We start from the raw sequence: 19,967 nt of genomic DNA, 5'->3' as shown, positions 1-19,967 counted from the left end.
AAAAAAGTGAAATAGATTAAAACAAAGATAGTTTTGAATTAGATCAAGAATTTGATACTCATAAATCCTTGTGTGACATTTAGGCAAACAGCTACAATAAAATTGCAGTTGATTTTTTTTAATTCTTTTTAAACTGATTCAAGAGTAAATACTGGGACTAATGTTAGTATAATAGTCCCAGGAAAATATGAGAAATAAACCTATCAAAATTCATTTAATAATTTCAGTCATTTTATTTATCTTTTAGTCGATCAATAATAACTTTAAATTACACAATTCAGTCTGTTGCGAAATCCTATCGTCAGTAAAATTCTTATTTACAGTAGTTTGGACATGTTGGGGAGGGATTAACGAGATGATTTTATTCTAAAATCAACACACATTATATTTGAAATTTAATCTTGATTTTTAATCTTGAATATTATGAGTGTCAAAATACCGTTAATGATTATTATCACTATGGGACACGTGTAAACAAAATTACCGATGACATTTAAATATCTTGATAGACATTCTCGGGACTTTTCTTATTTATTTGAATGAAAAGTCCGATGATTTCGAATTATAATCTTGTTGTCCCTCACTTTCAACCAATAGAAAACCACCCTTTTGATTGCTGTTCCTAGCAACGACTTTGGATTTCGTATAAATACAAGAAGTTATGAAGCAAACATTATTATACCTTATTTCTCACACGACACCTCAAGTCACAGTGAGCGAAGGCCTTTTTGTTTTTATTTCAGTAACAAAACAACTAAATCGTCAACATGGTAAGTCAATTTCAATATCAAAACTTTTTATTGTTGGTTTTTTTTGTAATTATGTATTTCAGAAAATTTATTATTTCGATACCGAACAGTATAAAGGACAAGTTTCTTTTCTTTAATGTTGTTTTTTTTTCAATTAAAATTAACTGAAATCTAAAAAGAAAAGTAAAAGGAAAAAAAAACATAAACTAGGCATGAAATAGAAAATTAATCTTGGAAAGGGATAACTAATCTAGATACTGCCTTATATATCAAACATTTGATGATTTTTCATTGCACTAGTCGATTTGTCTGACTGTTCTTGAGGGTGTTTTATTAGTGTTCCTATGTGTAAAAAAAAGTATAAACCTTGATTTTTTAATAGTTTTGGTTCAATTCAGAGTTTTTGCTGATATAAAAATATAATTCCTTCATGTATGTCAAAGATCAGAATAGCATGATTGCTAAGAAGGTCATGTCAGCTGTAATTCATAAGAAAATGTGAATGCCAATTTTTATTGATAATGTCATGTTCATGAATGTTTGTATTTGCTTTTTCAGCGAGAATGTATTTCCATCCACGTCGGACAGGCCGGAGTCCAGATCGGTAATGCCTGCTGGGAATTGTACTGTTTGGAGCACGGTATCCAACCTGATGGTCAGATGCCCTCAGACAAGACCATTGGTGGTGGTGATGACTCCTTCAACACCTTCTTCAGTGAGACTGGAGCTGGTAAACACGTACCAAGAGCTGTCTTTGTCGATCTGGAGCCAACAGTAGTCGGTAAGTTTAAGATTCAGTACTTTTTTAAAATAACTTATTTTGGTATCACAGAAAAAATATAGTCGAAAGATATTAGCCTATGATACTTATTCCGTCATATGAGATGAGTGAACGTCAATATAAACTATTCAAATTATATACAACTATTATGTTTAATTTTGTCAAGATTTGTCAGTTATATCAAACTTGGTCATAAATCACGTGATACATTGATGAAATGGACACGTTTACTATCATGATTGTACATGTTTAAATTCTTTTGTAATTGTTTTCCATTCATGTTTTATTTAATTGATCACAGTTATTATCCGTATCGTCAAATTTACGCGTAAGTGGTTAATTGATTTTATTTAAAGGTAAAAGTCACAAGTTTATTAAACCATTATGATAAGAAATTCTTGATTGGGGTCTTTCATTTGTGATTCTTTAATTTTCTAGGCCATTTTTCTTTGGTATTTATCTGTTTTCCCATTGTTCTCTTTATATATATACCATGTATAAGTATCACATTACTTTCTGTTCTTATTTTTTTTAACCATTTTACTCTATTCTTTATATTTTTGCCATTATTATCTACTATAGTGTTCTGTAAACCACCTTCCATACACCCGATGACTAAAACTACCAGAGAAAGGTTCTTTTTATTAATCATTTTTTTATTATTTACAATTTCAGATGAGGTCAGAACTGGTACATACCGTCAACTTTTCCACCCAGAACAACTGATCACAGGAAAGGAGGATGCCGCTAACAACTATGCCAGAGGTCACTACACCATTGGTAAGGAAATCGTCGACTTGGTCTTGGACAGAATCCGTAAATTGGCTGATCAATGTACCGGTCTTCAAGGTTTCCTCATCTTCCACAGCTTCGGTGGTGGAACCGGATCTGGATTTACCTCCCTCCTTATGGAACGTCTCAGCGTCGACTATGGAAAGAAATCAAAATTGGAATTCGCTATCTACCCAGCTCCACAGGTTTCCACCGCTGTCGTCGAACCATACAACTCCATCTTGACCACCCATACCACCCTTGAGCACTCCGATTGTGCTTTCATGGTAGACAATGAGGCCATCTACGATATCTGTAGACGTAACTTGGACATCGAGAGACCAACATACACCAACTTGAACAGACTTATTGGTCAGATTGTCAGCTCAATCACTGCATCACTCAGATTCGATGGTGCTCTCAACGTCGATTTGACTGAGTTCCAGACCAACTTGGTACCATACCCACGTATTCATTTCCCATTGGCTACATACGCCCCAGTCATCTCTGCAGAGAAGGCATACCATGAACAGCTCTCTGTTGCCGAGATCACCAATGCTTGTTTCGAACCAGCTAACCAGATGGTAAAATGTGATCCACGTCACGGAAAGTACATGGCCTGTTGTATGTTGTACAGAGGTGATGTTGTACCAAAGGATGTCAACGCTGCCATTGCAACAATCAAGACTAAGAGAACCATCCAGTTCGTCGACTGGTGTCCAACAGGTTTCAAGGTCGGAATCAATTACCAACCACCAACTGTTGTACCAGGAGGTGATTTGGCTAAAGTACAGAGAGCCGTCTGCATGTTGAGCAACACAACCGCCATTGCTGAGGCCTGGGCTCGTCTTGACCACAAATTTGACTTGATGTACGCCAAACGTGCTTTTGTCCATTGGTACGTCGGAGAAGGTATGGAGGAAGGAGAATTCTCAGAAGCCAGAGAAGATTTGGCTGCTCTTGAGAAGGATTACGAAGAAGTTGGAGTTGACTCCGTAGAGGGTGAAGGTGAAGAAGAAGGAGAAGAATATTAAACAGTGATATAAGAACATAATATTTTGAAACTACGATAATATTACCATCACAACAGTGTTATAACAAAACCTTATACACACGGTAAATAAATAGAACTTTAAAGGATCGTTTACATCTTTGAAAGTTAAAATATGTTGTTAAATTGTTGACATAAACTTGCTATAAGACCAAAATTAAAAGTTTATTTTACTGATATATACTAGTATTGTTTATTTTCTGCTTGACTTGGTTTGTTTATGACTACATAACTAATTTGCCTTCTTCAACTAATTTGCCTTCTTCAACTAATTTGCCTTCTTCAAAATATTGGTATGCATTGGAATGGTTTATATTTTCCCGAACCTATGTGTTGTGTTAGTTTCTGTTGTTGTTGACAAAATAAAGGGCTAAAAGTTCGTTTCCGTGAGAAACTACTAATTGTTAACAGAATACACACAAACTAAGAGGTGCGATTTTTGGTGTTTTCAAGTGCAATCTTATCCTACAGTATATTGGTACAAAAGCTAGATTTATCTCTTTCAGTCTTATTAAACAGGACTTGTCTCACATTGTTCATGTCGGTTTCTTTTTAGGCTTAATATACGGTATAGGTTATCTCATTGTTGATGGCCACACGTTGATCTATATTTCCTTAACATCACGTCTTTTGAGCTTTTATCTATACCGTATACATTAAGAATAAAGTGCGAGTGCTCCCCTGCTTCGTTTTTTAATATAGTTGTTATGTAAAAAATAACCATTCTATTCACAAGAAGGCTAACAAGTACACATTGGCTTTTGTGAGATGTCGACAGTGTTTAAAAACAACTGAAAGTTCAAACATACTATTTTGATTGAGGACTAACAATCTTTTTTCGTTTTCGTATATTATAATATATCAATGCCTTGCACATTAGATTCGATATATTCACACGAAAAGACGAAGTAAACAGAACAAAAAGCTTTACCAAAGATCATCAATAGCATGACCAATGTCTTAAGTTATAGGAAAACGTATGATAAATTTAACAGTAACTACCAAATGTCTGCCCTGAACGGCAACTTCTGAACATAAACAAAACATTAACGTAACCATAAACGAGGTTGCCGATTTCGGAAATGTACACAAAAAGAACAAGGTTTTTGTGTACTCAGCCCTGGCTTCTAATATTTGAAAAAAACCAGCTTGATATCCAATACAGAGACAAAACGCACAATTAAAATCAACACGGAGAAAGGTACACCACATCATTATGTTATGAAAATAAGGGAGCGATATGATTACCAATGAGAAAACAATGCTCCAGAGAGTAAAGACGTAAATATAAGCAACTGAAAATCACCGTATAACCTTCAACACCGAGGAAACCATTGTAAAGTAAGATATAAAAGTCTCAGACATGACAAAACGTTAAACAATTCATGCAAACGAAAACCCTAAAGGCCAGACTTAATAATAATAATAATAATAATAATAAATTCTTTATTTAAAGAGGGTAACTCAATTAGAAATAGTCTAATTTTCATTGAGGCCCTCAAACAAAATACATGCATACAGTTAACATTCATACATTCATAATATATATTACTAGTATATACACAATTCAATCATTGAAATATACAAAGGGTAATAAATGACAATATTTGATATAGTTTTGTTAGAGGAAAACAAATTATTTGACTTGCATATAATTTTCAAGAAAATGATTATAACTATGTTTCTTGAATAATTCCTCATTAGGACATTTTTTTATTTCGAGTGGTAAATTATTCCATACTTTGGTTGCAGAATAATGAAAAGATTTTTTATAAAAATGTGTATTTGGTCTTGGAACAAAAAGATCATTATTAAAGACAGATCGTAAGTTGTGGCGTTGCACATCATCAATATTTAGCATTGCTCAGTAATCAGGTGTTAGCCCATTTACAATTTTATACATTAGAATTGATTGTTGGTATTTTATTCTTTTGGTAAAAGATAGCCATTTTAAAGAAGAAAACATGAAATTAGATGGAATAGAAATATCGCATTCCAGTACAATCTAATTAAAAACCGATCTCTCATGCTCCCGTTTTCTGATATGTCGCGTGGGAGATCTAACGAAACCCGCTTTGGGGTCACATGTGAGTGAACTTAAGTTATGAATTTTTAATGATATGCAAATGAGTTGACGACCTATCAGTAAGCCAATCAAAAAAGTTTTCCTTTAGCGTGTTTGGATTGAATGGGAAAATGGCGGACGATATACTGGATTCGATGATTACAGAAGTTTGTGCATTATTTGGAGTAGAAATGTTAAAATTTGAGCAAAGAGAAATAGTGTCATCACTTTTAGCGAGAAGAGACTGTATGGCTGTATTACCAACGGGATTTGGAAAGTCACTCCCGTACCAGATTTACCTTCCTTTGATACGGAGAATGAAAGCTGAGCCTGAACCAACTGAAGTGTTCACTCCAGAAACTGTCAATTATTTAGAGAAGCTTGACGTAGAAGAGAAAATAATTGTCTGTTGTCCACTTGTATCACTTATGAACGACCAAGTAAAGCGTCTAGAAACTGTACCTGGATTGAAGTCCGCCTTTAAAGGTATTATAACATAGGCTACATGTACATACTACATGTATCAAGTTTTTGAAATATTGAGGGGGGATAGGACCTTCATCAGAAGACAGAACTCCAGGATCGGGATTGACCCTTTCGGGATCCGGGTAATCTTTTTTTCGGATTTCGGGACGTTGTGATTTACTTTATTTAAATACGTTTCTCCAAAAGCCTGGTTTATTTTCGCAATCTATCAGTATTACTTTTAAGTTGTAAAATATGGATTATGGCCAAAGCCGCCATGGCTAATAAATGAAACATCAGTAAATTTAACAGTGCCAATACTAAAAAGCCAGAATTGGGAACTACAATGTAACCATACAGATACAGATATAGCTAGTATAGATAGTACAGACTAGCTATAGATGTTTATGTATAGACAAACCGAAGATGTGGTATGATTGCCAATGAGACAAGTCTCCACAAGACTCTATCATGTCTATCAACAGACCAAATGACACAGAAATTATTGGTTATTGGTTACGGTTCAACTTACCATAGGGCCTAAGCCCTTCAACCATGTCTATGAGCAAAGCCCATAATATATATATACCATTGTCAGCTATAATAGGCCGGAAATGGCAAGTTTAAAACAATTACAAACAGGAAAACTTACGACCTAATTTATGTACAAACATAACGAATAATTGAACAGAAACAACTATGTAATGATAATAATATTAGACATGTAAGCCAGCTGATGTAAGTGGGATCCCAACCCAATGATCTGAGACTGAGAGTACTCGCAGTAACTGACAGTTCAAAGCCACTTTAAACTAAAGTTCATATAAGATGAGCTACATGTTATCATGTAGTATGATTGCCAAATCAGTGAGACAACTCTCCACCAAAAACCAAATGACATGCAAGTTAACAATGGTCGACAACACACCTTCATTAATGATCAAAACAAATAGGCAATACGTATACTACATTACTGCATGTAGCTTTAAAGTCCCTGAAATTAAATGTACATTTTAACAAGTGAAAAACAATTCAAATTTAGAAAAACTTATCGTGTGATTACATGTACATTGTACAAAAGAAATAAACAAAAAACAATTGATTATATTCATCACACAAATGTTTAAATGATTACGCCATTTCATGCTCATGATGTTTAAATATATATTTCTTGTGTGGATTTTATATATTTCTTTTGTGGGAAATTAAAAAGAATTCAAAAATAGTTTTTCTTTCTCAATTTTGCAGGCAACTCTGAAGAAGGTGATCAACAGATAAGAAACGGATCAATTGACGTCATATTTGCATCTCCTGAGACACTGGTTGGCGATCCTTACTGGAGGTCACAACTCCAACAACTTTCAGTAGGGTTGATAGTTCTAGATGAATTTCATACCATAACAACATGGTAATTGTTATATAGTCATTTGCTACAAAACCTTATTCTCAAACGGGGGTGGTGGTGGTGGTGTGTGGGGGGGGGGGGGGGGGTTGGATAGGTAACCTTTCAAGCTTCAAAATAGGTCTAGGCAAATATTGGTAATATATATATGACTAGGTTAATAAAGTTCCCATATCTTCTAGGTCTGTCAATCTTAATTTTGTCTATCAATCTATTAAAAGTAAAAACCAAGCTGTCATTGCTCCTGTTTTCTTCTGTCCTCTGTTTTTGGTGTTCCTCTTTTGACACTTTGGTATACTACTCTTACATTGCATACCACATGCATTAAAACCCAACAATATGGGAAAAGGTAACATTTACTTTTGCAACATATAAAAAGGTATTGTGGCCCTCCCCCTTATTCTAGTATTGAGGTATATGATTATAAATGTCTGATAAATGATCCACAGGATGCCTACAATCTTCTGAGTGGAAGTACATTTTATATATACTGAACATAAAAAATATAGTACAACTATAATTAATATAAAAAAAAATAGAATGAAGCATAATTATTTATCATGTTTATTGGGTGGTGATTTTTGTGCAAATTTTGTAAAACAACTTTTTTTTTGCAGGGGAGGTGATGAAGAGACAGATGAGCAGGAAGCATTTAGGAAGTGGTTCAGATATATAGGAGAGATGAGGGCCATGTTTCCGAATGCTACTGCATTAGCATTAAGCGCTACTTGTACCAACAAGATTAAGAAGCAGGTCATGAAAATCCTGAACTTTAAAACAGACAATACTATGTTTCTGAATGTGTCTCCAAACAAGAGCAATATTAAGCTTGTTGTTAAAAAGATTGAAAATTCTGTTGACACTGCCATGTTTTGGCTTATAGACTCTCTTGAACGTTTAGGAAAGGATTTTCCAAAAACATTGATATATGCCAACAGCATCAACGAAGTTTCCAAATTATATACATACACTACAACTGAGGTGCCAATGTGTAAGTCTCTGGTAGAAATGTTTCATTCTGAAACATCTGACAAAAATAAAAAGAAAATAATAGAGGCTATGTGTCAAATATCTAGTGATATCAGAATTGTATTTGCAACCACTGCATTAGGAATGGGTATTGATGTTGTAGCTTGTCATAGCATCATACTTTACGGGTCACCCCGAAGTATTCTAGATTTAGTTCAGGAAATAGGAAGAGTGGGACGGGACAATTCCAACTCTGTTGCAATATTAATGCACAACTCCTATCATTTAAGAAGTGTCAACAAGGAAGTGAAGACAGTCTTCACAACAAATACATGCAGAAGACAGGTTCTGATGAGTAATTTCTTGCAAGATACTGAGTTGGAAGAACTTGCTAAAAAAGAATGTAACAAGCACACTTGTTGCGATAATTGTGCCAAAAACTGTTCCTGTGGGGATTGTGAAATTCTGCAAATTGAATCTTTGATTGAAAATGTTGAAACTGTGCCACATGACAGTGATAGTGACACAATTGAGTATGAATACAATGCTGCAGCTGATGATGGTGTTGAATTGTTCAGTTCTGATGATGATTTTTTGGCAGAATTAGATGAAAATGTTTGAAAACAAATGTAATCAAAATGTGTAACTACTATTTTTTCTTGTGTTGTGTCAAGGTTAACTGGGATTGCGTTTTTAAATGTGATGGCAATTGTTTAATGTTTACTATTTATATATATCTTATCAGCATTTGAAATGAAATTTAGCATCAGGAAAGCTTTGAAATGAAAGTGCATTCCCAACTGGCTGCTACACTTTTTAGTCATTTAGAGTCCATTATTAAACTTTTCATATGTATAGTGATCATATTAACAGAAAGCAATCAAACTTGGAAAATATATTTTTATTGACCTGATTATTTTTTATATTCATGTACATAATTTTCAGTGAACAGAATAGTTGTAAGTTGTACAGAGTGTGACAGACTTCAATTGATCTCCGTTTTGTGGTCCATTGGTTTTGTGTTCGGCTTGTCTCTCAGAAACAATTTACGTGTGCATAACAATCACACCACATCCCTTTTTTATACAACTCTTTTTCATGGTTTATGCAAACATATACTTGACATTTGATCATTAAATTTATCTGTAACTTAAAATCCAGTATATATATATTTGCACAGTGACAGCTTTATAACTTTTTGAGAATATAATTGATCTTTAATATATTTGGCCCATTTAGTGATTCATAAGCCTATGGAGGCTGGCTGATATTTGTATTGTAAATTTTACAACTGTAATATATGTATATAATCAAGTTGCACTATAACATGTATAATAAACAAATATATATATATATATATAAATGATATATGATCATTTATTAAATTTTTGTGTTGTTGTCTCAGATACTTGTCACAGGTCAACTTTATTCAAAAAATAAATCTAAGTGATTGTGAGGTGCACAAATAAATAAAATGAATACATGTGGTATAACTGCAAATGAGACATCAATCAACCACAGACTGAAAGACAAGAAAGAAAACAGTGGCAATTCACGTAAAAAAAAAGTTAATTCCGTTTCAGAAACTAAACCCTCCCTCCATCTAAAATTGGAAATTGGCTCCTGACTTGCAACAGGCACACTGAAATTGTTTAGTGGATTACCATATTTTACAAAATTCCCAACATAATCAGTCATTTTATGGGTTAAGATTAACCATTAAATTTGAGTATGTACCTAGAAAATAAATGAATCAACAGCAATGAGGGAAAAATAAATAAGCTATACATGTTTTAGGAATATTAAATATCCCCAACAACTAATTTGCAATTGGATACAAGGACAAGGAAAAGTACCAAAATTATTCAAAAGGTGCATGTGGGACATAATTTATACATGCTAGTATATATAGCTGATAATGCCTTTTCATTTTTGCTCATTGATGAAGGTCATACGATGACATTGTTGTTTTAACCTCTATGTTATTTGGTATAATGGGGAGTTTTCATTGGCAATCATACAAATCTTTTTATTTTTATATATTCTTACATGGGTTAGGAAAATAGTACATGTATGCAATCAGGTATTTAGCTTTAATATCAACAATTATCCTCAGTTTGCAAAGAAGAAAATATCATCAAGTTCATAACCATAAATAAGCTATACATAATAAATCAGATAATAATATAAGTATTAACTTGAAAAAGAAGTTAATTCATGAACAATGATGAATACAGATCACAATTATCATTTAATGCAGGCAACTGTCCTATTGATGTTTGTCTCTTAAACGGCTAAATGGTTCTTTTGGTTTGTGTCTGTTTATCATGGTCGATAAGCCTCTGTAGGAATTAATGAATGGATTTCTTTCGGTGGACAAGTCTTTACACACAAATTTTCGTTTTGGTGTATGTTCAAAAGCCCTTATCTCTGTCAGTTCTTTTGCTACCTTCATTACGTCTGCTTTATATTGTGGTAATTTGTGGAATCCTTTTCGTTGTCGGATTTCTGATATTATATCAAAGTGTTTGATGTAGTTTATCAAATGTGGATATTGTTTTGAGTGTGCAATAATGCTTTCCTTTGTTTGGTGACCTGTAACTATGTCCTTGCTATCTCTGTTCAGCATCTCAACATATTCGTCCAGAGCAAGGTTATTGTTCTTTCCCCCTTGAAGGTTAACTGTTCTGTTTAATATCAGTCTATCTCTTTGTTCTGGTGATAGAGTTTCTTCTGAAAGAGCAGTTAAATGAATGCAACCAATGACATATTTTAATTTATTTGTTGTATTGAAAATTGGAAGTTCATATTTTGCTGACCTCACAGATCTTCTTCCATCTGCCATATCAATAGCGGTATCTAAATTTTTGAGAAGTCCAGTTAATTTAAATAACAGAATAATGTAGTTAAATAGCTGATCATCATTTGCCGAAGTTTTTGCTTTCTTTTTCTTTTCAATTTTTGGTCCATTGTGCTGATGACAAATTCGTTCATGTGTTTTTAGACTTCCAACATGAGAGTAAGTTTTTATACAAAAATGACAGGGAAATCTTCCCTCTTCATTCAGAACCCAATAATTCTCTGGGTGATCAGGATCCTCCAAAATTTCTCTGAGCTCCTGAAACATATCAGTATTTTCAAAAAACCACTCCTCAACAATACTGGAACATACATTCAATAACCACTGGACCTTTTGTTCACTGTTCCTTTCTTTGAAGTCAGATGGCATTTCTATAACTCCCTCTAAGTCATGTGTATTGAATTGTTTCATGAATAAAATACAACAGCAGGCATCAAATATTGTATAGTACAACAGTTTATATGCTCGAAAAGCATTTTTAACTTCAGCTTTGACGTTCCTAAGATTTAGAAAATTTCTAAAATAACAGGCTGTACCTCTATCCATCGTTGATTGGGCGTATGTGAGTTTACATATTGCCTGAAAATAAAAGATACATGAATAAACAGAGTCCTATATTATAAAAATATTTTTAACATGTTATCAAATGAAATTGAGTAAATATATGTAAAAAATTACATTGATGGATGTTTCTATTCCTTCTAAAAAGTACAATTAAACTGCCATAGATATAGGAAGATGTGGTATGAGTGCCAATGAGACAACTCTCCATCCAAATAACAATGAATAAAAGTCAAACTATATAGGCCATGGTATGGCCTTCAACACAGAATCTTGGCTCACACTGAATAACAAGCAATAAAGGGCCCACAAAAAATACTAGTGTAAAACCATTCAAACAGGAAAACCAACAGACTAATCTATATAAGAAACTAGAAAAACGTATAAATTGCATAAAAAGTGACAACTACTGTACATCAGATTCCTGACTAAGGAACAGTTAAGAACAGCTTAACAGTTAAAGCACAAATCAATGAATTACCTGTCATTAAATTGATTGATTAATAATTGTTTAACACTACTACTATTGGCAGTCAGTTTTTATTGGTGAAAGAAACCAGAGTACCCGGAGATAGTCGAAAGAATTTGCCTCTTGTTGGATTGAAAATCAGTTTTTGCTAGAGATACTATACTTAAACAATTTCAGCCCCCACACCTCTCCCTATAATGAAACATAAAATGCCCAACTTAAGTTGCTACTTAGGTTGTATACCTCCAAAAAATTCATCATTCTATGCCAGTCTTCAATTTTGGAAATGAAACCTTGCAGTTTCTCTTTTGGAGTATCACCATTTGACATGGCTTGCTGAGCTGACTGGATTCTTTCGTCTGTTAATCTGTCTCCTGAAAATGATTAAGTTTTTTACAAACAGTTTTCCTTCATATCACATATGCTTCAGTCCTCCAAGAAATGAATATTAACAAAAATGAACCGTTATGCATAGGAACATATTTTTTTTTAATCACAAAATTGAACATTTTTAGCTATTCCATGTCTAACTATAATAATGCTGGTATCCGAAAATATTTCAATCATTTCTGACGTTTAAATAATCCACATTGTCACTTTGCATAATAATGTAAATTTCCTAATTATTGCAATGTTTTTATCATTGCGAAAAATGAGACAGGGTTATCATCGCAATAATTAAAACTAGCATTTTGTAATTATTTCTTTGAATCAAACATAATTTTTCTGAATATTGCAAAAAATAAAATCATATTTTAGTCTAAAATGACAAATTCTCTTTAAAAGCAAGCAATAAATTAATTTCTGAATTTACAGTAACATGAATAATGTGGCTTTCTTATTTGAATTGTTTTACATTTTTTTCATATATTTCTATCTTCCTATGCAGTTTGGGTTCATCTGTTTTGATCATTGTTGAAGGCTTTATTATGAGAAATACTATAGTTGTTAACTTGTACCTCCTTTGGTGTCAGGTAAGAGTTTCTCATTGACAATCATGGCACATCTATACATTTTTCTATAGATCTGTGGATCAAAGTAAATTGTTGTTTGAACAGAATATATTAATGTAAAATTACCTCCAAAGAAAACTTCATCAATCACTTCTCCATTGTCTTTTAGTGGCACATACTTTTCAGTCAGCTGCTTAAGAAGTCTGATCACCTGTTGGGTCTTGTTTTCATTACAGTCGAATAAGCCCAAAGGAAACTGAAAAGAATACATACCATTAAATATTTTATAATTTTCCTACACTTAACTTAAAACAACACGATCCTGTATATAAAAAAGAAGATGTGGTATGATTGCCAATGAGACAACTTTCCACAAAAGACCAAAATGACACAAACATTAACAACTATAGGTCACCGTACGGCCTTCAACAATGAGCAAAGTCCATACCGCATAGTCAGCTATAAAAGGCTGTATGTCTGTTCAATATGCTATATATTCATGTATATGTATACCATTGAAGATCAGTTAAGAAACATAGAGTGAAACTCCATTGTGCTTGTAAGGATGTTTATGACAAATCTCATCATACATATGCATGGCCATGTTAACTTGAACTATGATAAAAAAAATCAGTATGATTTTTACCCTTCTGATACTTTATAATAAATACCAAGCTCTATCCTTTTAGTTACAATAATATGTTTATGATCTGAATTACAATACTTTTAAACCTGTTTATACATTATATATTCATAACTCAATTTTAACAAACATATTTTCCAAACCATCAAAAGAAGTAATCATACCTGTTTTGTTTTGATTCCAGATGAATCACTGTTATCATGCTCTAAGTGTGATGGGAAAATAGATTCAAACTCAGTTTTCATTTGATCAATATTTTGAATTACTGATGTTGCTACGAGAAAGGAGAGCTCTTTCTTCAATTTCTCTTGTTCTGATATTGATGGTATAAAATCAGCATGATTCAGTTGTACCTCTTCTTCAACAACGGGTTTATTTTCTGGAACAATTCTATCTACAACTGCAATAACTTGAAACAGGTGCAGAGATAGCGTTTTATCTTGGGAAGTCCTGTAGGATGGTAAAATATTCTTGTCCCAATTGTCACCAATCATTTGGTACTTGACACCAACACCTTCTTTCCACTCCTCTTTTAACTGAACCAAATCTGTGTCTAAAAAATCTTCCCAAGATGAGAGCTTATTTTGAACAGATCTGGGGTTTACAGTTAAGCCCAACTTTGCCAAGCGTTCAATGTCCTATAAAAAACAGAAGCATGGTTAAAATCAAGAATATTTAAGATAGGGTTTCTATTTATGACATGAAATCAGTACATGTACAACAAGAAACACAACAAGTAAAGGAACAGCCTTTTATTGCTGTTCTTCATCTCAAAATCACAGTGGCCTTTAACACAGAGCTTTATTACCACCCGTGTCACCTGTATCAAAGTCCTCACTGTGATTCTATGATAAAATTTATATATACATTGTATTAATGAACATTGACACATTTTTGTTCAAATCTAAATAAAAAGTAATTTTTACATGTATGCAATACTTCAAAATTATTGACCAATGTCAGACAGAGGGAGAAATTCCATATGATCTCCATGAAAATGAGATATTTAAATCCTAAATCAACTACACATGAACATTTGTGTGTGCCTACAGTATATCACTAATTTATAATGTAAATATTCAATTTATTAGACTGACTCACAAACTTCAGCATATATATATATATATATATACAGCTGATGCTGCAAGTTGCATCATGCAGTCTTCTTTGGCAAATTAACTTAGCAAAGACAAAAATTATGTATGTAGCATGTTAGTTTTAAAAAAAAAGAAACAGATCTTTCAGGCATATTTCAATAACCATAACAAGCTCTGTATTCATGCAAAAGCTTAACAGTGAGGGCTTGTGGGGGAGTGTGTTGGAACATTTTTTTTTCTAATGAGCAATGCATTTGAATAGGCACATATAGCATGTATAGTTGGAACCCCCCCCCCCCCTTCTTCACCTTTATTTTATAAAAATGGATTCACCCCTGATTTCATTAACTTTTTTTCATAGTTAAAAATTTAGTCATATAGCATTCAATGAGTTTATATAATTACCCTTTGTTTGCAGGCACCATGTGTCAGAATGAATCCAATTTGATAATGAATAGAGGACATCTCTTGGTTCCTTCCATGCAGTGCCATTGAAATAATGTGCATTAGTGTTGTATACTTTTTCTCTCCTGGTGCTATTGGTATATTGTTTAAAGCTGAAGATATTACTTTCAATGTCTGTGGTGCTTTAAGTTGTATTTCATCATGAAATTTATCCCAATGAAAGTTAAATATTCCAGAGTAGGATCTATCTTGTAAAATTGAACCAGATCCCCGTTTGCAAATGGCTTCACATTCAGCGGAAATAATATTGGATGTAGCAGAGGTCAAAGTTTCTGGATGGGATTTACTTATTATGTCTATAATACATTTTTCAACATTTTGTCCTCTATGAATAGCCCTGCAAATATTTCTGTGTCTAATTTCTGGTACAAAAGCGGTCCTTTTCCCACTGGGGTAATACACTGTCATCTATAAAATAAAGAGGGACCTTTAGAGACTTGGGGTGATTGATAAAACATTATTATGATTAATTGATTTTTTTCTTTATTGAAATAAGACGAGATATCATATCTATTGGTTTTGGAGAAACTATATAAATTTTAAAAAATTGATCACATTATACATGTTATATTCCATTGAAAAATATTCAGCACTACTTGATGAAACTGAAGTGATCTTTCAACTTGTTCAATGATCGTTAAATAGAATGCAAAATATTATCATTTAACACAATATGTATTGCTTTTAATTTATTAATGATCGATATCTAAACAGATTTAATCATGATACAGTTACTCATCATTCCATATACATTTTTTCAGTAACCGTGGTAACAGTGCCAAATCAAATTTCTTATTAAGTATGAGGCACAACTCCATTTTCAGATGCAATATGAGTTCTTCCATTTTCCTTTAACTTATTGGAATCAAAATTCATATCTTTTTTAATAATTAACTTTCTTGACATTTATTGATCTTGAGAAAAAAATAACAACTTTACCTGTTTTCTGCAATAACATTTACTGCAGTCAAATGAAAAGTCATGTAAATCCAACCACATTTCAAAGTGTAATGTTCATATATGTTAAAAACAAGTTCTGTACATGTATGTAGACCTGCAATAAAAACTAAAGATGCAAACTGCAATTGACATGCAAAATTTAACAATTTGACCACAAAAAAATAACTGTGTGCAGTGTAGTTAAACAGATCTTTTGAAAATCAAAGCTTATGACTACAACACTAAATACAAAATGTATCCATGTCTGTCCATCTGTGAAAAAGAGTTTTCTGTACCTTTTTTTAGGCTTATTATATTTTCTCTTTTTTTCTTCTGTAAATGTAAACAGGATGTTTTTAAAGTTCCCATGTAAAAATGTAAGCACTTTTTTTGCATTCAAAGGATTGCAGACAGACTGAAGTCCTCTTACTTTCCCAAACTTTGATACAATTAAAATTAATCCAGTTTCCATACTATACATGTACATACAAATGTATATATATATAGTCTTTTTAAAATTTGACACAACTATATTATCAGTTGATGCTTTTGTGGTCATTGGTAACAAACAATTAATATAAACAACAAGCAAATTCAATTGAACTTATAACATGTTAAAGTTAACTGAAAAAAGAATGACAGCAACAGTTTACCTTTTAGCACATAGGCAAAAAGTGTACTTGGACGGAACAAAAAAATGAGCAAAATAAATGTATGACTCATGAAATTTCAATCCTTTAATCATGTTCATGATGTTAATGAAATACAAATGATTCAACTCAAATCAAGTTTGTTGCTGTCATTTTTATCGAATTAGTACAAAATTAAAATTTTCTAAAAACTACAAACTTGAGGAGACAATCATTTGATACTGATGTGGGTGTTCGGTGATGGCTATGAGAGTTGAAACAAATACATTTGTATTTATAATTTATGGATCATTGATTTTTTTTACATGCTGAAAACCATTAAAAAAGAAATAATGCTGATAAAATCATCACCCTCTGACAGTATCAAATGGTTATACCTTTTTAACATTTGGCAACACAGCCTTTATTATCTATAAACTAAATGATAGAAAACATCTATCTGATCCAACTATAGTTTAATTTGTAATATTTAACTCATGTAATTTTAATATTTGAAATAAGAAATTATGAACATATGTTTCAAGATGAATATAAAATTAACATGTACATTTGTACCTCAACTTCTCCCACAAGACTGCTTTGCTCATGTTTCTGTTCCTCCTGTGATGCAGTAGTCTTTGGCGGACTAATAAATGACAGCGATCTTCTTGTTTTTTTTTGGTGTTGGAACTATTTCAGCCACTGTATGGTCCGTCTGTCTTCCACTGAGAATCTGAGGAAAGGTTGGCAGTGTCATCATTGTAACCACTGACACAGCAGTTGGAAAGTCTGTCCTTTGTTGTTTACTTGGCTGTTGTGACAGTGGTGACCTCAATAGTCGTTTTTCATAACTTTGTCTTTTACTTTCCGACTTTGTTTTTGAACACGTCAAGTTGTAGGTCATGCGTACACCACTTCTAGTGTCATTTAAGTCTTTCTGTAACGAACCCAACTCTTCCTGCAGTTTAAGCACTTTCTCTATGTGTCTATAACATTTTTTACATACACCATTTACTTGTTCATGTTCATGTTCAAATACCTCAATAACCTTCTTAATATTGTCTACCCTTTCTCTTGTCAATTTGAGTTTATGATTTGTTAGCTTTTTCTCAACTTTGTGGCCAGATGGGGTAATGTCAGTCTGGACAAATGAAAAACCACAAATTACACATATATTTGAGAGGTAATAAACTCTTCTGGGGGTGGCAGGACTCTTCAAATCCATAGCGATAGTTTTATACTTCACACATGTGCAATGACAATGTATTTGACACTAAAACAGTCTCCAACTTCCATAAACATGTGGTTTTGGTTGCATACAAGGTAAAAATTTACAATTGAGATCTTGGTGGCTACTCATACATCATAGCAAGACCATTTAAAACGTTATCAGAATTGTTAAAAATATACGACGCCAAAAATTGAAGTAAACAAATCCTTTCGTAATTTCGGGTGTGATCAAATAATTAAAGAAAACCCGAATGAATTGTTTTGACTGACGATTTCTTCGTAAAAAAATGAGTTACATCCCTTTACCTCAGGATAAACTTCCATTATCGTGGAAGAGTTATTTTCATTGGTCGAAAAAGACACACCTACGAGGTCACTCACATGTGACCCCAAAGCGGGTTTCGTTAGATCTCCCACGCGACATATCAGAAAACGGGAGCATGAGAGATCGGTTTTTAATTAGATTGATTCCAGTATAATTCTTGCTACTCTTTTTTGAAGTTTTATGATAAGACTTAAGAGAATAAACGAAAAACAAATATGACAGACATAAAAAAACGACTTCCTCCGAATCTCGGGCTTCTGAATTGGTACAAAAACCAAAAGGGGCGGTGTTTAATATGTATTAGAAATCTCAACCCTTCCCTATCCAGAGACAATGGTGTAACAGCACAACAAACTGTAAATTAGATTATCTAGAAGCACGTACAAAAATAAGTACCGATATAAGAGTACTCGCTTTCTTCCCCATGACCTCTTCGTCAAAACCATTGTAATAACTCTTAAAGGTGTCTTATTGGTAATCATATCACATCTCCAAGCCTTATTTGCAATTATTATATTTTCTTTTATAAAAATTATGACGAAAAAAAACGAGAATTCATTACTTAACTAGCTTTGCCGGAATTCGCATGCTTTACAAACGTGATTATTTTATATTGAGGGTCTTACTTTAAGAATCTAATAAAATTAACATTATCAATGGTCGGTGAAAACGAAGAGAAAAAAAACCAAACTAGACAGACATTAAATTACAATCATTCCATACACAACATATAGTTGACATATTGCTTATAGTCAGATGAACCAGACCAGATGGACATGTACGCATAAGCATAAAACATTTATTTAAAGTCGTTTATTTATATTAGTATTTTATGCTTATGCTTTGGTGTACTGTCCATCTGTCTGTGTTCATTTTTTAATCCAGAGGCGGATTTAGCAGTTTTGTTTGGGAAATTTGGTTGATAATATTGGGAATGACTTAAGCATGACTGGAACGGACACCCTCTTTTGGCAGTCAATGCCCCTCCTCCTTTATGAAAATTTCTGTATCCAACAATACAATCAGTCCAGTCGGACATACTGCTTATGGCATTATTAGAAGAGGGTCTAACTATTGTAACTTGACATTGACAAATGAAATGTGAAAAAGGAGAGGTCAAGATCTGAATGATGACCCTGACTTAATTACTTACCTTAAAAATATTATAGTATAAGATAAGTGTGCACACGCTGAAATGTTCCTCTACTTTACTGACTAGATTTTATGTTGAAAGTCTTTTTAAAAGATAAAGGTTGTACTACAAACTTGACATTTTCAAAAAGATCCATGACAATATTGACAATGTCATTTAAATCCTGTCATACAGACATGAACACCTACAAGCAACTATTCCTTATACCAAATATAGTTGACCTATTGATTAAGGTGATTAACAATTATTAACCAATGAAATGTGAAAATGAGGCCAATGTCAGATCATACCTGCCAGACAAACATGTATACCCTTCAGTGATTCCATACATCAAATATAACTGACCTATTGCTATTGGTAGCAATACACAGTTAGGAAAAAAACTTTAAA

At 32.9% G+C, this 19,967-nt stretch overlaps 3 protein-coding genes across 3 annotated transcripts; 2 read left to right on the top strand and 1 right to left on the bottom strand.

Annotated features, from left to right (window-relative positions):
* The first annotated feature begins 577 nt into the window (after positions 1 to 577).
* Positions 578 to 3,531, top strand: LOC139513450 (tubulin alpha-1A chain). The gene is made up of 3 exons (XM_071301938.1): positions 578 to 770; positions 1,308 to 1,530; positions 2,206 to 3,531. Exons 1-3 carry the CDS (start codon positions 768 to 770, stop codon positions 3,333 to 3,335), a joined length of 1,356 nt encoding a protein of 451 aa, XP_071158039.1. The 5' UTR covers positions 578 to 767; the 3' UTR covers positions 3,336 to 3,531.
* Positions 3,532 to 5,353: 1,822 nt separating this feature from the next.
* LOC139513449 (bifunctional 3'-5' exonuclease/ATP-dependent helicase WRN-like) lies at positions 5,354 to 9,604 on the top strand. Its single transcript, XM_071301937.1, has 3 exons — positions 5,354 to 5,903; positions 7,131 to 7,290; positions 7,902 to 9,604. The coding sequence occupies exons 1-3, from the start codon at positions 5,549 to 5,551 to the stop codon at positions 8,872 to 8,874; spliced, it is 1,488 nt and encodes a 495-aa protein (XP_071158038.1). The 5' UTR covers positions 5,354 to 5,548; the 3' UTR covers positions 8,875 to 9,604.
* Positions 9,605 to 9,620: 16 nt separating this feature from the next.
* On the bottom strand, positions 9,621 to 18,561 carry LOC139513448 (uncharacterized). The gene is made up of 7 exons (XM_071301936.1): positions 17,446 to 18,561; positions 16,241 to 16,355; positions 15,242 to 15,709; positions 13,904 to 14,377; positions 13,223 to 13,352; positions 12,387 to 12,517; positions 9,621 to 11,692 (listed from the first exon to the last, which is right to left on the bottom strand). The coding sequence occupies exons 2-7, from the start codon at positions 16,298 to 16,300 to the stop codon at positions 10,523 to 10,525; spliced, it is 2,433 nt and encodes an 810-aa protein (XP_071158037.1). The 5' UTR covers positions 16,301 to 16,355; positions 17,446 to 18,561; the 3' UTR covers positions 9,621 to 10,522.
* Between the last annotated feature and the right edge of the window lie 1,406 nt (positions 18,562 to 19,967).

The sequence above is a fragment of the Mytilus edulis genome, chromosome 2 (assembly GCF_963676685.1).
Source record: "Mytilus edulis chromosome 2, xbMytEdul2.2, whole genome shotgun sequence".
NCBI classification, from domain to species: Eukaryota; Metazoa; Mollusca; class Bivalvia; order Mytilida; family Mytilidae; genus Mytilus; species Mytilus edulis.
The sequence above is the reverse complement of the archived record's forward strand: the minus strand, read 5'-3'. Positions and strand labels throughout refer to the sequence as shown.

Coding starts and splice junctions, on each gene's coding strand:
- LOC139513449 (XM_071301937.1), top strand. CDS start 5,549: ATGGCGGACGATATACTGGATTCGATGATTACAGAAGTTTGTGCATTA. Junction 5,904..7,130: donor ATTGAAGTCCGCCTTTAAAG/GTATTATAACAT, acceptor TCAATTTTGCAG/GCAACTCTGAAGAAGGTGAT. Junction 7,291..7,901: donor TTTCATACCATAACAACATG/GTAATTGTTATA, acceptor TTTTTTTTGCAG/GGGAGGTGATGAAGAGACAG.
- LOC139513448 (XM_071301936.1), bottom strand. CDS start 16,300: ATGTGGTTGGATTTACATGACTTTTCATTTGACTGCAGTAAATGTTAT. Junction 15,710..16,240: donor AATGTTATTGCAGAAAACAG/GTAAAGTTGTTA, acceptor TTTATTTTATAG/ATGACAGTGTATTACCCCAG. Junction 12,518..13,222: donor TGATGAAGTTTTCTTTGGAG/GTAATTTTACAT, acceptor AATCATTTTCAG/GAGACAGATTAACAGACGAA.
- LOC139513450 (XM_071301938.1), top strand. Junction 1,531..2,205: donor TCTGGAGCCAACAGTAGTCG/GTAAGTTTAAGA, acceptor TTACAATTTCAG/ATGAGGTCAGAACTGGTACA.